Source organism: Bombina bombina, chromosome 1 (assembly GCF_027579735.1).
Source record: "Bombina bombina isolate aBomBom1 chromosome 1, aBomBom1.pri, whole genome shotgun sequence".
Classification (NCBI taxonomy): Eukaryota; Metazoa; Chordata; class Amphibia; order Anura; family Bombinatoridae; genus Bombina; species Bombina bombina.
Window position 1 is genome coordinate 442,728,565 of NC_069499.1, and position 19,129 is coordinate 442,747,693.

Below are 19,129 nucleotides of genomic sequence, written 5' to 3' on the forward strand. Positions count from 1 at the left end.
AGAAGGTATCCCTGAGATATGATCTCTAACGCCCAGGGATCCTGGACATCTCTTGCCCAAGCCTGGGTGAAGAGAGAAAGTCTGCCCCCCACTAGATCCGTTCCCGGATCAGGGGCCCTCGATTCATGCTGTCTTAGGGGCAGCAGCAGGTTTCCTGGCCTGCTTGCCCTTGTTCCAGGACTGGTTAGGTCTCCAGCCTTGTCTGTAGCGAGCAACAGCTCCTTCCTGTTTTGGTGCAGAGGAAGTTGATGCTGCTCCTGCTTTGAAATTACGAAAGGAACAAAAATTAGACTGTCTAGCCTTAGGTTTGGTTCTGTCTTGAGGCAGGGCATGGCCTTTACCTCCTGTAATGTCAGCGATAATTTCTTTCAACCCGGGCCCGAATAAGGTCTGCCCTTTGAAAGGTATATTAAGCAATTTAGATTTAGAAGTAACGTCAGCTGACCAGGATTTTAGCCACAGTGCTCTGCGTGCCTGAATGGCGAATCCGGAATTCTTAGCCGTAAGTTTAGTTAAATGTACTACGGCATCTGAAATAAATGAGTTAGCTAACTTAAGGGCTTTAAGCTTGTGTGTAATCTCATCTAATGGAGCTGATTCAAGTGTCTCTTCCAGAGACTCAAACCAAAATGCTGCTGCAGCCGTGACAGGCGCAATGCATGCAAGAGGTTGCAATATAAAACCTTGTTGAACAAACATTTTCTTAAGGTAACCCTCTAACTTTTTATCCATTGGATCTGAAAAGGCACAGCTATCCTCCACCGGGATAGTGGTACGCTTAGCTAAAGTAGAAACTGCTCCCTCCACCTTAGGGACCGTTTGCCATAAGTCCCGTGTGGTGGCGTCTATTGGAAACATCTTTCTAAATATCGGAGGGGGTGAGAACGGCACACCGGGTCTATCCCACTCCTTAGTAACAATTTCAGTAAGTCTCTTAGGTATAGGAAAAACGTCAGTACTCGCCGGTACCGCAAAATATTTATCCAACCTACACATTTTCTCTGGTATTGCAACTGTGTTACAATCATTCAGAGCCGCTAACACCTCCCCTAGTAATACACGGAGGTTTTCCAGCTTAAATTTAAAATTTGAAATATCTGAATCCAGTTTGTTTGGATCAGAACCGTCACCCGCAGAATGAAGCTCTCCGTCCTCATGTTCTGCAAATTGTGACGCAGTGTCTGACATGGCCCTAATATTATCAGCGCACTCTGTTCTCACCCCAGAGTGATCACGCTTACCTCTTAGTTCTGGTAATTTAGCCAAAACTTCAGTCATAACAGTAGCCATATCCTGTAATGTGATTTGTAATGGCCGCCCAGATGTACTCGGCGCTACAATATCACGCACCTCCCGAGCGGGAGATGCAGGTACTGACACGTGAGGCGAGTTAGTCGGCATAACTCTCCCCTCGTTGTTTGGTGAAATATGTTCAATTTGTACAGATTGACTTTTATTTAAAGTAGCATCAATACAGTTAGTACATAAATTTCTATTGGGCTCCACTTTGGCTTTAGCACATATAGCACAGATATCTTCCTCTGAATCAGACATGTTTAACACACTAGCAAATAAACTAGCAACTTGGAAATACTTTTCAAGTAATTTACTATAATATGAAAACGTACTGTGCCTATAAGAAGCACAGAAAAGTTATGACAGTTGAAAATTAATAAACTGAAAAGTTATAGCATCAAATCTTTGTAAAAAACACAATTTTAGCAAAGGATTGCTCCCATTAGCAAAGGATAACTAACCCTGATAGCAGAAAAAAAAAAAAAAATACAGAAATAAACGTTTTTTTTTATCACAGTCAACTACAATCTCACAGCTCTGCTGTGAGTGATTCCCTCCCTCAAAACAAGTTTTGAAGACCCCTGAGTTCTGTAGAGATGAACCGGATCATGCAGGGAAGACAATAAACTTCTGACTGAATTTTTTGATGCGTAGCAAAAGCACCAAAAAAGGTCCCTCCCCCTCACACATAACAGTGAGAGAGATCAGTAAACTGTCATAAATTAAATAAAACGACTGCCAAGTGGAAAAAAATAGTGCCCAAAACATTTTTTCACCCAGTACCTCAGAAAATTAAACGATTTTACATGCCAGCAAAAAACGTTTAACATTAATAAATTGAGTGTTATTAAAAAGCCTGTTGCTAGTCCCTGCAAATTAGGCTAAAGTTTTATGCATACAGTATAATTCCAGTGAAGTGCCATTCCCCAGAATACTGAAGTGTAAAATATACATACATGACAGCCTGATACCAGTTGCTGCTACTGCATTTAAGGCTGAGTTTACATTATATCGGTATGGCAGAATTTTCTCATCAATTCCATTGTCAGAAAATAATAAGCTGCTACATACCTCTTTGCAGATTAATCTGCCCGCTGTCCCCTGATCTGAAGTTTACCTCTCCTCAGATGGCCGAGAAACAGCAATATGATCTTAACTACTCCGGCTAAAATCATAGAAAAACTCAGGTAGATTCTTCTTCAAATTCTACCAGAGAAGGAATAACACACTCCGGTGCTATTATAAAATAACAAACTTTTGATTGAAGGTATGAAACTAAGTATAATCACCACAGTCCTCTCACACATCCTATCTATTCGTTGGGTGCAAGAGAATGACTGGTAATGGCAGTTAGGGGAGGAGCTATATAGCAGCTCTGCTGGGTGAATCCTCTTGCACTTCCTGTTGGGGAGGAGTTAATATCCCATAAGTAATGGATGATCCGTGGACTGGATACACTTAACAAGAGAAAGAGCTAAATGCCCTTTTAAGGGCAATGCCCATCCAAATGCCCTTTTTAGGGCAATGGGGAGCTTAGGTTTTTTTAGTTAGTATTTTATTTGGGGGGTTGGTTGTGTGGGTGGTGGGTTTTACTGTTGGGGCGTTGTTTGTATTTTTTTTTTTACAGGTAAAAAAGCTGATTACTTTGGGCCAATGCCCCGCAAAAGGCCCTTTTAAGGGCTATTGATAGTTTAGTTTAGGCTAGGGTTTTTTATTTTATTTTGGGGAGGCTTTTTATTTTAATAGGGCTATTAGATTAGGTGTAATTAGTTTAAAGATCTGTTATTTGTTTTTTATTTTCTGTAATTTAGTGTTTTTTTATTTAGCTAATTTAATTTATTTAATTGTATTTAATTTAGTTAATTTATTTAATTATAGTGTAGTGTTAGGTGTTGTAACTTAAGTTAGGTTTTATTTTACAGGTCAATTTGTATTTATTTTAGATAGGTAGTTATTAAATAGTTAATAACTATTTAGTAACTATTCTAACTAGTTAAAATAAATACAAACTTGCCTGTAAAATAAAAATAAACCATAAGCTAGCTACAATGTAACTATTAGTTATATTGTAGCTAGCTTAGGGTTTATTTTATAGGTAAGTATTTAGTTTTAAATAGGAATAATGTAGTTAATGATAGTAATTTTATTTAGATTTATTAAAATTATATTTAAGTTAGGGGGTGTTAGGGTTAGGGTTAGACTTAGGTTTAGGGGTTAACACATTTATTATAGTGGCTGCGATGTTGGGGGCGGCAGATTAGGGGTTAATAAGTGTAGGCAGGTTGCGGTGACATTGGGGGCGGCAGATTAGGGGTTAATAAATATAATGTAGGTGTCGGCGATGTTGGGGACGACAGATTAGGGGTTAATAAGTGTAAGATTAGGGGTGTTTAGACTCGGGGTTCATGTTAGGGTGTTAGGTGTAAACATAACTTTAGTTTCTCCATAGGAATCAATGGGGCTGCAATACTGAGTTTTACGCTGCTTTTTGGCATGTGTTAGATTTTTTCTCCTCCGGCTCTCCCCATTGATGTTTATGGGGAAATCGTGCACAAGCACGTACAACCAGCTCACCGCTGACTTAAGAAGCGCTGGTATTGGAGTACGGTATGGAGCTCAATTTTGCTCTACGCTCACTTCTTGACTTTTAACGCCGGGTTTAGAAAAACCAGTAATACCAGTGCTGGAGGAAAATGAGTGGTGAGAAAAAACTGCTCGCTAGCACTGCACAGCTCCTAACGCAAAACTCGTAATCTGGCTGTTAGTTTCTCAAAAACAGACAATAAAAACTGTAATACATATTAAAGTCTTCTTTTAGATGCGAACCAAAGAAAATATGACTTTAACGTCCCCTTAATGGTTGATTGTACTTTAATTTCTATAAGATACAGGTACGAAAAATATTAATTTGTACGTTTAAAAGTAGTATAACCTATAAATAGATATGGGAACATCATAATTATATGTATGTAATAGATTTATAGGTCTTCTTACCACATACACGTTCCATTTCATCACTGCCATCTCCACAGTCATTGTCGTTGTCACATTTCCATCTTTCAGGAATGCAGCGTCCGTTAAGACAAGTAAACTGACCACTTTCACACCTTGTACCATTGTCTACTATACAGTCTTTGTTGTTATTAGCTAAATACCACCGACCTGCTGCAGGGCACTGGCATTCTGCTCCATTAGGTCCTAACCATTAAAAGGAAGAAAGCAAAGAAGGTTATAATTTGTGTCAGAGTAATATTATATATAGTCAAAAACATACAAATAGTTTACCTGGTGCACAGATATGGCTACATCCACCATTAAACTGATCACATGGGCTGCTGCACTGTTGCTGCTTATTTTTGGACAAAACATGGATATCCATAGGGCGTTGTAGAAAATTCTGTATCATAATAATCTGATCTGAACCATCATGCTTGTTTGCCCGGTAAATACTTTTGGTATTCCAATCTGTCCAATAAATGTGTTGATCGTATAAGGTCATTGCAAATGGATATATAGCAGTGCTAACAACAACTTCTCTGTTTGTTCCAGTTAAAGAGCAACGTTCAATCTTTTGTCTAGAAAAATAAAAAAATAAAAAACATTGAAAAGTCTTACTATTTAGTTTGATTTATTAATGCAAAAATATCTAAATTCAAGAAATAAAGCAGAATATTTTTGTTTACTCAGTGCAACAGCATCTACCTTATCTATGAACTGGCAAACCTTAACACAGTGCTAAAATTAATTATTATTATTATTATTATTATTACTATGAATCTATTGTTATCTACATACTGTTGTTAAAGTAACAAATGTAGGAATACATACAAATTTGCATCAGCCCAGTAAAGTCGATCTTCTTCATAGTCAAGAGTAAGTCCATTTGGCCAGACCAAGCTAGTATTCACAATGACTGTACGGAAGTTCCCTCCAAGTGTTGCCCTTTCTATTTTAGCATTAGTACCCCAATCCGTCCAATACATGTATCTTAAAAAAATAAAATAAAAACTTTTTTTGCAGCATAATATATATTATCATTATTACAAATACAATCAGGCTGGAAGCGTTGACTTTTACTTTTACTTTTGGTTTTTGATTTTCCATATATCTATAGAGAAATGCTCTTGTCTGGCTCATAAAAATGTGTGTCTGTCTTCAGAATATTCGTGCTGGTTTCTAAATTTCAAATAAAATTTGACTACTGTATTCATTGTTTACAGATTTTTATTTAACAATGCAAATTACTTTTTTAATAAATGTAGAAATAAAAATGTGAGCAAAAAACAAAGTTTGCTTTAGGGAAAAATTTATATGACAGAGATTACAGATACTGTAACGAAATAATTAGGTCTTACCCTCTACATGGATCTAGCATGATAGCTCGAGGGCGTGGAACACGTGCAATCACAGTACGATCAGATCCATTTACCGCCATTGAGCTTATAGTCTGATTTAGATAGTCACTGTAATAAACCCGTTTGTGTATCCAGTCAAATGCTATGCCATCTGGAGCTCCCAAATCTAGAGCACATATAAAGAAATTACGCATACAACTTGTACAATTATAAATTCATTTCCAATTTCAGTTATGACAATTTTTATCAAGGGTAAGAATAAAAACCTGCTGAAACAATTTTAAATTCTTGCATATATTGATAAATGCCACATTATGTAATTTACAAATAACAATTAGATGTCTAAACACAAATTTTAAAAAATATGCTTAGACAATTAATGTTTCATCTAGGTAGTAAAACTACCTGTTCATTTTCAGTTGTTTTTAAAACTATAATAAAAAGAGTAGTAGATTTTGTACTGCCCCCTGATACTCCCCACCCAACCCCAACAATTTTATTTCTTTTTAACTTATATATTTCTAAGGGATCAGAGATGTTAATGGCAGTCATGTCCCCCAACTAGGCAACCAAATGTAAATGATTTGTAATAAAAAAAACAAATAAAACATTTGGAGAGCATAAAAGTTGAAGGCGTCATGGAATAAAACTACACCCTAAAAACTTTTGTACCCCCTAAATCCTGCTTCCCCAGGCACAGGCCTAGCTGTCCAAGGACAAAATACACTGATGATATGACAGTTCTAATATGCATAGAGCATTAAACTAACAATGGAACCGACATAACTTTGAATTTGGTTATTGAGTTACGGATAAAAGTTAGGGTTTAGGATTAAAGGGACACTAAACCCAAAAAATGTATTTCATGATTTAAGTAGAGAATACAATTTTAAACAACGTTCCAATTTACTTCTATTATCTCATTTGCTTCATTCTTTAGATATCCTTTACTGAAGAAACAGCAATGCCCATGGGTGAACCAAGGCATCTATGTGCAGCAACCAATCAGCAGCTACTAAGCCTATCTAGATATGCTTTTCAGCAAAGTATATCTAGAGAATGACCCAAATTAGATAATAGAAGTAAATTAGAAAGTTGTTTAAAATTGCATGTTCTTTCTAAATCATGAAAGAAAAATTTTGGGTTTCATGTCCCTTTAAGGATTGGATTTTGAGCAAATTGGGTTCAGGGTTAGAGTTAGTATTTTGGGTTAGGAATGGAGTTAGGCATTGGGATTTTGGTTAGGGATTGAGCCTTGGTTATACATTTGAAACTACATTCCCATTGATGAAATTTACAATGAAAACATAGAACAATGCAATGCAAGTTCAAAAATAATGCTTTTATTCCCACAAAAGATACTTGTTTTAGTTTATAATCAGGGCCGTCTTTAACACAGGGCAAAAGGGGCAGCTGCCCAGGGCCCAGTTTCTGTTGAGGGGCCCAAGAGTCCTAAAAAAAAATAATAATAATAATATTATTTTTTTTTATTTTTTTTTAAGGTTCATACCAGACTGCGGATGTGACATGGGGAACACACACATTCAGTCCTAATACTGTCACAGTCAAAAGTACTCTTTTTATATATATCTTTTTTTTAAACTGTGCCAGACCGTGCCGGTGTCATGTGACATGTCAAGCTATTGACATGTGCTGTTTTAGATGTGCACTGTGCAGCACTAAATGCAAAGCCCTAACTCTGAATCCAGCCATTCTCACTGCACCAGAAAAGGTCCTACTGGGGTTACCACTGTTACCAGGTCACTGCTCTGGTGGTGGGGATTGTTTCTGGGTAGGGCTGACTCTAGGCGAATGCAGCAGAAAGCTGGAGCGGCAAGGACGTGAGGATTTGAGCATCTGTGCAGCTGCATACACTGCTCTCTTCAGTCTTGAGGCTGTGTGACTCATCTCACACTGTATCCATGCAGCCTTTGACAGACAGCATCCAGTCTGCTGGTCCCCTTAGCCCTGCTCTTTCTGCTGTGGCCCTAAGATCAACTAACTGAAGTTTGTTAGGGGAACAGTGCTTTGTATAAAGGTGTCAGTGGGAATAATAAGTGAGTGCACACACACCCCTCCCCATGCAGCATTGTCTAGTGCAGGGTGAGAGGGAACTTGTTCCTAGCAAAGAAGTGACATGTGCTGCTGTGGCTGATGTATAGTGTCATGCTGATACTTTACACATTAATGTAAGGTTTATTTTTATAGTTTTTGTTTTCTCTCTGTCTCAGATTTTACAGCCTCCCATAGTAGTTCTGCTGTTCCAGTCAGTAAACTTATATTTGTCTGCACCTCCATGCTTCCTCCTCAGTCTTTACCTTGCTTTGCTCCTGTTGGCTGCCCTGAATCTCTTTAACCAGCTAACCTCACACCAGAATCACATTCAAAAGAATATTAAATTAATCCACAGTGGAGGAATTTATATATTTATTTGCTTATTAGTACTGCTTAGGTCCAGTTTCACATATTGCAATTTATTTCATTTTTTTTTAAATGATTAGCCCAGCAGTGGATGATCCACTGCTGGGCTCATAATTTTAAAAAAAATTGATTTAGTTGTTTTTTGTGATGTTGGGGTGGAGAGCGAAATTGCATGGGGGGGGGGGGGGCAAGGAAATGTTTATCCAGGGTCCAGTCAATATTAAAGACGGCCCTGTTTATAATGCATGGTACCGACTAAAACATTTGATTTTTCATCCATTACAATAAAGCAGATAAACATGTTTAAACCCTTAACCCAATCTGATATAGCTCTATGTCATGCAGTGAAAAGCCCAGCATGCTGCATAACGTAGATCTATTCCTGAAATGTTGAAAGTACTTCTTACTTGCTGTTTGTGGGTTTTGGGAATCTGTCTTCATATGGTAATGGAGCACAATCAGTCCTCCGTTAAGGGCATGTTCAGTGCTCCATAACCATATGAAGCCAGGTTGCCAGATCCTTATAAACAGTGACACTGTCTGTGGCACTGTCTGTAACGATCATTCATTGGTGCCAGTGGGAGGTGTGGAAAGGAAGGCAGGAGGCGGGTGGGTGACCAAGCGGGGGAGGGAGGGGTGGGACCCTACACTATGGAAAATAAGTTTTAAAGGGAGAGGGATGGATAGGTCACTACACAACAGAAAAAGGGGCAATTAGAGAGGGAGGGGTCCCTACATAACGATAAGGGGAAGGTGAGCAGGGGGATCCCTATACTACAGATAAAACTATTGATAAATAAGTTTAAGTTAAAAATACCTATAAACTGGGTACTGGCAGACAGATGTAAGTACCTAAGATCGCTGCTACTAGTGGGAGGGTTAGATAGCTGTTTGATAGGGATAAGGGAGGTGAGTGTGGAGAGTGGAGGAGGGATCCCTACACTGCTGAAACAAATTCATACTGGCAGACTGCCTGCCAGTACCTAAGGTGGTGATGAGGAGAGTGGGTGGGGGAGAGAGCTGTTTGAGTTGATCAGGTAGGGGTAAGGGAGGTGTCAGGTGGGATGGTAATCCTTATACTACAATACTATTAATCTTACTAGCTAACTAATTACCCCTTAACTGTAGGGAATTTAAAAATGGTGATGCACAACTGCAATTAGCGTCCTTCTTATTACCAAAAAGCAATTGTAAACCCATGCGTGTCTGATATTTCTGAACAAAAAAGAATCCAAGAGCTTTAACAACCATTTGTGTTATGACTAAATAAGCGGTATGTAAATAATTTCAGTAAGAAACACAACGTTTGTTAAAAGATTACTTTTTTTTGTTATATGATCGCATTTGACGGTGAAAGGGTGACATGAGACATACCAAAATGGGCCTATATCAATACCTTGGGTTGTCTAAAAATATAGTGAGAGATAGAGTATCTACTACAGCGCCAACTGACACCTATAAGCCTGGGGGAGGTGAGCCCTAGCTGTCACCGATAGACAATAATTCAAAAGTGGGGTTGCCCAGGCGCCAACTGACGGAGGCTAGGTGTTAGAAAGTAAAATCAATTTATTACAGCATTATATTAAAACAGTTAACTTTAAAACATTCTTAATGCAATATCATGGATCCACGATAATTCAATATACAATAAATATACAATAAAAGGGTTGTCGGTATAAACCACTAATAGCCTGGTTATCTATATGAAACTCAATAAAAATAAAAGCAATGTGATGAGGACCTAGCTTGGGCTGGAACTTAACCTAATGGGGTTCTTGGACTAGTGAAAAGTTCAGTGAAAAAAGTTTTAAAAAATAAAAATGAAAAATTGAAAATGTGAAAAAATAGTGAAGAATTGGTGAAAAATTTGGGGAGCTGAGAAGAGTTGGCAATTAGCCACTCGTAATTAGTCACGTTGGATCCAAATCCTAGGACTAGTGTGTCCAAAACTAGTGTGTCCAAAAGGGGTTATTTGATTGTGAAAAAAATTATAAACAAACAACTGGGTCGTGAGGATTGTAGAAATGTGTGGGATTATGGTAGAAATCCAAATGTTGGAGACAGTGTCCTGAATCGGTGCCCAGTGAAAAGTTGAAAGACAAAAAATAAAAAATGTATGAAAAAAGCGAACACTTTGTTAAAACCAAAAACATGTGCAGACACTAGTGTTTGACCAAAAATGTGAAATGTCAATGTGTTGCAGATAATAAAACAACTGAGGTTCCAAAGAGAGCAGAAATAAACGTGTCCCCGTGTTTAAAAAGTGTTTGAGATCTTAGTCTCCTTGTGCGGGGGATTCTTTTCACAAAGCAGAGAGGGAAGCCGCAATTTGAATGTTCCTGTGGGAAAAAGATAATATCCAATGTGTAGCAAGTTCACAAATATTAGCACAAATGAAATTAGGCTTACCAGTGCAGGTCAACGCGTTTCGGCCGTCCTAGGCCTTTATCAAGACTCCAGGCTATTAGTGGTTTATACCGACAACCCTTTTATTGTATATTTATTGTATATTGAATTATCGTGGATCCATGATATTGCATTAAGAATGTTTTAAAGTTAACTGTTTTAATATAATGCTGTAATAAATTGATTTTACTTTCTAACACCTAGCCTCCGTCAGTTGGCGCCTGGGCAACCCCACTTTTGAATTGTTGTCTAAAAATATATATATATGGTCTTTATAGGTAAATTAAAAAAAAACAAGGCTTTATTTGTGTTTAAATGGAGTGATAGCGAAAAATTCAAAAAATTCTCTTTGGGCAAGTTTTTCCTTGAAATTCCTTGTAGCGAAGGGGATAATATTATATTGACATTTTTATTTTGTTTTATCATTAAAGGATAGTTTTTACAATTGCACTATATAACATGTTTAGTTGTTAGTAAAAATAAAAAAGTAATATAATATGTATATGTAACAGGGGTGTCAACTGTTTCAAACAAGGGCAACATAAGCAGAGACAGAAATATATTTCAGATGTTCTCTCTATCCTATGAAACATATACAGTTCTGTATAAACAAGATTTACATGAAAAATTGAAATCACAGATAAAGCACTGTACCTGATGCAACTGTTGTATGTGGGCCATTAGGTGAGGTAAGTGAAAAGTAACTTATTCGGCTACGCCCAGCTCCAGCACTCTGTGTGTAGTAAACTCGGTTATCTATACTGTCGTAATCTAAAGCCACAGATGTTCTGAAAACATTTACTCTGGGAAAGGGTGGGCTGTGATTCTCAGGGTCCAAGGGCAAACTATTAATTGAGCTCTCAAGAGCATAAATCAAGTAATCTTCTGTGGAAATCACACATCTAGTTCCATCACTTCCTATTGATCCATAAGCACATCCACATTTTGCTGCTTGTGAGCCTGGTAAAGCAAAACAAAAATGTCCACATCCACCATTGTTTACCAAGCATGGATTATTGTTAACTTCCTGTGGTGTTACTGGTTGAAAACGACGGTTGTATACTGTTACATCTCTAAGGAGATTAATATTGTCTCTGATAACAGATGGTGCTTCAGAATTATTTGGCTCTTTACTTGCTTGGAACACTTTTTTTAAGTTTCTATCCACCCATATAATGGAGTCCTCAAAAATGGTTATTCCAAATGGAGTTGGATAGCGACTACCATACCGTATAATTTCAGTTTCTCCACCTTCTTGGCGAACTCTAGCGATCATGTCCAAGGAGTCGTCAACCCAGTATACATAGCCAGTGTTGTGGTCTACTGCTAAGCCACGTGGTGTCACAATACCTTCAGACACAAGGACTGTTCTATTGGTGCAATCAAGAAAAGCTCTTTCAATCTTTGGATTTTGCCCATAATCAGCCCAGAAAATATATCTGTTCTTTGGATTTACTACTATATGCCTTGGCATGTCAACGGTAGTTTTCATTAGCACACGACGGTACGAAGTATTCAGGCGCAATATTTCTATGAATGTTTCAGTCAAGAATGCATTTGTAAAGTAAAGATTTCCTAAAAAAAGAAAAAAATATTTTTAACTACAGACAAAAATAATTTAATAAATCTCTTAGATACAAATCCTGAAATACATTATTTCTGCTGTCACTTGAAACTGAAGAAATAAGTAAGTTTTATGTGTATGCTTGATAATCTATAAAAGGGAGATTCTTTATTACAAGTTAAAAGTAAACGTGATCAATTGAGCGCAATTGAAGTTAACGAGCTTTGGGATTGCACGACCTCAGACCTCTGGTGAAACAAAAAGGTTGCACAAAACACATAAAAAAAACATTACAAAGTACATTTATACTCATAATAACACCATCCAATAAAAATTATTTAAAAAAAATATTGCACAAAAAGTTATAAGGGCTCAAAGATATGAGGTCTCAGGTGTTAGAAAATAAAGTCTGCAAACAACTTTAACATAGAGATATAAACATATACATGCCTATGTATGTATATGTAATTGTGTTTATATATATAGATATATATATATATATATATATATATATATATATATATATATATATATATATATATATATATATATATATATATATATATATATATATATGTGTGTGTTTATATATATATATATATATATATATATATATGTTTAGATGTGTGCACATGTGTATTTATATGTGTATTTATGTATTTACAGACATATATACACATATAAACACATAAAAACATATGTATATATATATATAGGAAACAGACTGACCCCACTCACTGGATTTAGCAAACAAAAAGCTGTCAGTGAGTGTGGTCAGTCTGTTTCCTGCATTATTCCATTACTTGAATCCTGCTGTTGCATTTGTTTGTGAGAGTGCAAATGAACCCTCTAATGATAGATATATATTAGGGTTGCACCGATACCAATTTTTTAAGACCAAGTACAAGTACCAATACTTTTTTCAAATACTCGCTGATACCAATTACCGATACTTTTTTAATGTCATGTGACAGTTTTCCAAGCACAATACAGACTAATGATATAAGATAGCTTCTTTATAATTATGAAGAACTGTAACTCAAAAGACATTATGAAATAATAAAACAGTTTTATTTGCTTGTGGTCATAAAGTTATAAAAACTCAAAGAAATTTCACAGAACATGTTGAGAACTAAAAATATTACAATAAAATATATTAATAATAACAACAACAATAAATAAAAAAATGGAAAATCATAACCAACCAAAAGTGCAATACAGTAAAACATATAACAGTGCACTGTTTAATCATGGGGAACAACACTATGGGCTAGATTATATTTGACTGGTAAGCTTTACTAATGCTCTCATTACATGTCCAACTCCATTAAAATCTATGGAGTTGGAAATGTGAACAGAGCATTGGTAAAGCTTACCAATTAAATGTATTCTAAATTTAGTCCTTTAACTGTAGGATGAGTGTTCATAGGAATTATATAAGCTAAGGATGTTCCTCAGAGTACAGTATGTTTTGAGCATACTTGTGCAAGATGAGAACTAGCAGTATAACAGGCAATCTAGCAATTAGAATAATTTTTAAAAAGTTAGTGGCAAGTTCTTTTTAAGGAACAGAAGCATCTCTGCATGTTCAGCTATAAGTCTGTTTCTGCCATCAGTAAGGACGTTTGATGCTAAACTGAACAGTCTTTCCCTTTCCACACTACTGCATGGGGCACAAAGATATTTTTGGGCCATTTTAGCCAGAGCTGGAAATCTCAGTTTATTAACTGCCCAGTACTTCAGGGGTTTGTCTGAATGAGGTACAGTGTTCTCTCTCAGGTAGGCTTCCATCTGTATAGTAACAGCTTTTGGAGCACTACTCTCAGACATACTATAATACAAATAACAGCAATTTGTATTGGCAGAACAAAAGTAAACCATTTTTAGTTAACTGTCCACTCCATTTAAAATGAAATGGGAACATGCAGTTTAAAAAAATGCCACAAGATGGTGTATGGGTAAGATCTGGAGGTATCGGTTTAAGTATCGGTACATTTTCACGAGTACAAGTACTCGATGCAACCCTAATATATATATATATATGTGTGTGTGTGTGTGTGTGTGTGTATTGGAGCACTTTGCATTCAAGTAGATGAAAACATGAAAAGCATATTTATGCAATATTCATATTTAATAAAGTGTTATACTGTGCATATACTATAAATATTTCACATTCCAATGTTCTGCACATAGCAGACATTTTCTACATATTTTTAAAGATATTTATATTTATATATATATATATATATATATATATATATATATATATATATATATATATATATAAAAGTTCAGGATAGACAAGCACTCCAGAAATCCAGTTCCAATGCCCAGGGTGCAACAGATAAGTAAATGGAAAATAATGAGGAGTGCACTCGCCAGGACTTTTCAGAAGTTTAATTCCAATATGTGAACGTTTTCGGGGGGTTAGCCCCTTCTTCAGACATACAAAGATACATATCTTTGTATGTCTGAAGAAGGGGCTAACCCCCCGAAAACGTTCACATATTGGAATTAAACTTCTGAAAAGTCCTGGCGAGTGCACTCCTCATTATTTTATATATATATATATATATATATATATATATGTATATATCTATACCTATATGTAATTTTATATATATATATATATATATATATATATATATATGTGTGTGTGTGTATGAATAGATATATATAGTACCAAAATACCATCAGATATATGTAGAAATATGTATTTATGAATAAATAGAACATATTCTGCTATGTGAAGAACATTGGAATGACAAATATTAATATTTTCATGCCAGGTTAGCGCACTTGACAATATGCAATGAGGTTTGCGCACTAGTAGGGTTTAGTTTTTTTTCCACTTTTTTTGCTCCATTGATTTCTATGGGGGAATACATTAATGCAATATTTTAACTTCTGCTTTTTTGCACGCATCAGGGTTTTTTTACTTTCAATTTGTTAAAAACAGTTATAAATGAATATAAAAAGTCCAAAATATAAAAATTATGAGGTTCAATATGTACAATTATGTCCAATTCAAAATATTGACTGTATAAATCTGAAATAATAACTTTAGGATGCACAATTTGATTTAATTTATTTGATACTGGATATATATAAGGTATAGGAAAGTCTCTATGTTATGATGTCAATAACTAATTTTCTCTAAATTTTGTAACATTTTTATCCTTACAAATATACAAAATCTAAAACAACCTATTATACTGCTTACCTGCTACCCAATCAATGGCTATTCCACGGATTCCATTACGCCCTATTCCCCCTGTTATAATATTTCTGGAAGAGGAGCCATCAGGTTTTACACGACGGATTCCATTGTATGCTCCAATTGTGCTGCTGAAGTCACACCAGTAAATAAATCCAGAAGGCATATGAACATCAACGTGAAGAGCGTTACGACCTTAAAACAATTAATAAATTAAATTATTATGCATTCTGTTATGAACAAACAACTTTTCTTCATACTTAGGGGACACTTGTCTGTCTGCTCTGAGGCTGTGGAAATCAGTCTGCCCGATCCTATACGATTGGCTGATTGACACCACGTGCTAGCAGCCACGAATCTGCAGGGGGCGGTATTGCACAAGCAGTTCACAAGAACTGCTTGTGCAATTATAAATGCAGACAGTGTATGCTGTCGGCATTTATTGATGTGTGGCGGACATGATATGCTACATCGTATTATGTCCGCTCGCACTTAATAAATCGGCCCCTTATTATGAAGATACATTTAGGGGCCTATTTAACAAAGGTCTGTCGGACCTGATCCAACAATGCGGATCAGGTCCAAAAGACCTCGCTGAATGCGGAGAGCAATACGCTCTCCGTATTCAGCATTGCACCAACGCCGCCCCCTGCAGATTCTCGGCCAATTGGCTGCCAGGAGGGGAGTGTCAATCAACCCGATCGTACTCGATCGGGTTGAATTGCGGTGATGTCTGTCCGCCTCCTCAGAGCAGGCTGACAGGTTGTGGAGCAGCGTTTCCGGATCTTGATAAATGGGCAGCCTATACCCAATTTCTCTCTCACTGCATGACACTTTTTATCTCTCTTATTCAAGCCTTCAAGCTGTAAATATTAAAGGGGCCTTATGATTACTTGTGGATGTGCCAAAATTGCAGTAATAATGATTTTTAAAATGTTCATAATATACTTATAATATATATTTTTTTTAATTCATTATCTGTTTTTTTTATTTTGACAAACAAATATACCCACAGCTTACTGATTATGGATATGGTAGTAAGTGCTATATAGAAGTATGGAAAGAGTGTGTCGTTTTGTTTGTCAAAAAAAGATGCAAAATTGATAATGTAATTTTAAAAGAAACATAGCTTAAAAATGATTTAACCAATTTTGTTGTGATTGTTAAAGTGACTATAACACATCTTTAAATAACATAAATATAAGGATCTCATTACATTTTGTCCCTTATAGTGCACGTTTACTAGAATTACCATTTTATACATCAATTGCTCTACTGACTGCTGCTTCCCAATACTACCTAGTTCCGCCCCTCAGACTATGTGATAAGGAACAGCAACTGGGACTTTCAGAACATCAAAAGAATAATAAGCTTTGAGCTCAAAGGAAAAGAGATAGATGATTTTGAGCAACAAAACCGTAAGAAAAGTTATACAGAGGAGAAATATACAAAAGACAAAGAAATAAATTAACAAGAAAGGGAAAAATTGATAAGAGAAAATAATGATTTTTGTGGCCACATTTTTAGCACCTTTAAGGTCTTGAGAAATCCATATCTGCAATATGAACACGTGAAAAAACATTCCACCCCAGAGAAATCAACCATATTTATTCTTACTGCATTTAATGGTTGTGAGGTGAAGTAACAGACAATGATATCTGAAAGTCACACTTTAACATGGTATCTTACTTGTATGGTAAAGACAGACATATCCCATATTAAAGAGCGTAAAGTGTTAAAAAAGCTCACTTTTGTATATAGGAACTAGAATTAAAATCCCTTAAGCATTAATGGGGTATAAACATTATTAGTTTAGCTTTGGAAATATAAAATATTCCCAACTTATTGTCCCCCATTGTTTCTACTGAAAAATTATTACTTCTAAAGATAGTGCTGCGGAATCTGTTAGTGCTCTACAAATAAATGACAATAATAATAATAATAATAAAAATAACATACCACGTCCAGCTATTGGTAACATCGCTTCCGAATGATCGGCAGTCTCTAAACTGAAGCCTTTTATTGCTGTCAGCATCGAAACAATTACAAATGAATCATAAGGTGAGCAGGTCCTGTTGTCAGCACTCAGTATAAAGCCTGTGGCACAAGCACAAGAGAACTGTCCTCCAGGTTTTGGCAAGCACAGATGCTGACAGATAATGGCGTTGTTGCTGCATGCGTTGGATGAACCAGCAGAAGCTAAAAAAATGTACAAAATATTACTAGATTGTGTGTGTGTGTATGTATGTATCAGTGACGTGCAGTGAGGTCAGAGGCTGGTGAGGCACTAGATATGATACGCCGGAGAAACACATGTACAGAGGGCCGCAAGTACCCCCAACAGGGCAGGTTTAAATGATAGCTGAACCAGTACACAGGTGACATAATCAGGTGATGGGTGAGAGCAAGTTAGTAACCACTGAGTTACTGATCAGCTGATTACTTCACCTGTGTACTGATTCAGCTATAATGAAAACCTGGCCTGTTGGGGGTACTTGAGGACCATTGCTGAGAAACACTGCAATAAAGCTCTAGCTCATCGGAAATTTATTGATTACCTGGAGGATAAAGCACAATACTCTGCTCACTGACACCCACACACACTCTGCTCACATACACACTCACACAATTCTGTGATACAGTGCCAGTTACTAAGCAATTAGAATGATACACAATCTCTTCTCTACTCACTACTGTATTGTAAAAATAGAAATAATTTACCATACAAATTTTAAACAAAGGACAAGTTATCAATACTGCCAACACAGCTGCTGCAATATGGTGTTCAAGAAACGCACGTGCACATCCCACTTAGGTATGCTCTTCAACAAAGTACACCAAAGGATACCAAAAGAATGAAGTACACAATAAAAGTAAAATAGAAAGTATATTTATTTATTTTTTCTGTGCAATTTCTATCTGAATGATGGAAATGTTATTATGACTTTCATGTTCCTTTCAAAAACTAATTTGATTTGCTGACATAGGGCCAGTAACAATTGATGCTAATTCTCAAAATATAAATAACTAGAAAAGTCTATTAAAATAGCATGCTCTACCTCAATCATGAAAGTTTAATTTTAAATGTCTCCCTTTGACTATGTGTTTAACCAGTTACTTTACAGTGGCATTATTTCTAAAAACATTTAACAACTGCAATAATTACATATATTTTTTAAATGACTCATTATCTCCTTTTTATTAATATAAACTTGTATAAAAGCAGCACATATTAAAAACACAATGCAACAGCTTTCAATTGATTTGTGAATTACAAGTTAACAGCAGTCTTTAAATAAATGGAGACACAGAGAAACATAAAAATAGATATTGCATCCTCTGACTGAACAGACATAACATATATGGAGTTTGTACCTAATTAAATCAAATAACCATGAAAAAGGGAGGCTTAGCAATATTCAATGTCAAAAACTTTAATTTAAATAATGTGGACACTGCACACTTAACTTCAAACTCTGGGTTTTAAATTGTGGATTAAAATTTGAATTGACCCTTTGACTTCCTGTCAGTATTGGGTTATGCTCACTTACTGTCCCCCCCCCCCCCCCCGTTAATGAGCTGTATCTGAACACAATTTGTGAATCACAAGAGACGTAGAATACTACTTTACTCTTCTGCTTGGTGTCATCTGTTCTTAGGTTACCTCAGCTTCCAGTTGTGTCACATGACCCTGCTCACTACATCCTCCTTCTGATTAATCTATATATCCTTCACTTGCTAGGAGGCATCAAGAGGGGTGCCTCCTATTGGTACCAATTTCTGCTGCTAATATATTGACAGAACACAGGTGGCGCTGCAGCACAGCTTTTCCTTTGACCCATTTACTGCAATAGAGAGAAGCGTTCCTGT

General features: G+C 36.2%; 1 protein-coding gene across 1 annotated transcript in view; it reads right to left on the reverse strand.

Moving 5' to 3' along the window:
- Window positions 1-19,129, reverse strand: part of LRP2 (LDL receptor related protein 2) — a 337,404-nt gene that overhangs the window by 115,959 nt on the left and 202,316 nt on the right. The window contains exons 37-43 of the mRNA XM_053698401.1: window positions 17,219-17,458; window positions 15,266-15,454; window positions 11,133-12,053; window positions 5,652-5,817; window positions 5,125-5,283; window positions 4,582-4,871; window positions 4,291-4,494 (exon numbers count right to left, since the gene is read on the reverse strand). Of these exons, the coding sequence (XP_053554376.1) occupies window positions 4,291-4,494; window positions 4,582-4,871; window positions 5,125-5,283; window positions 5,652-5,817; window positions 11,133-12,053; window positions 15,266-15,454; window positions 17,219-17,458 (2,169 nt within the window). The remainder of the gene's footprint in view (window positions 1-4,290; window positions 4,495-4,581; window positions 4,872-5,124; window positions 5,284-5,651; window positions 5,818-11,132; window positions 12,054-15,265; window positions 15,455-17,218; window positions 17,459-19,129) is intronic.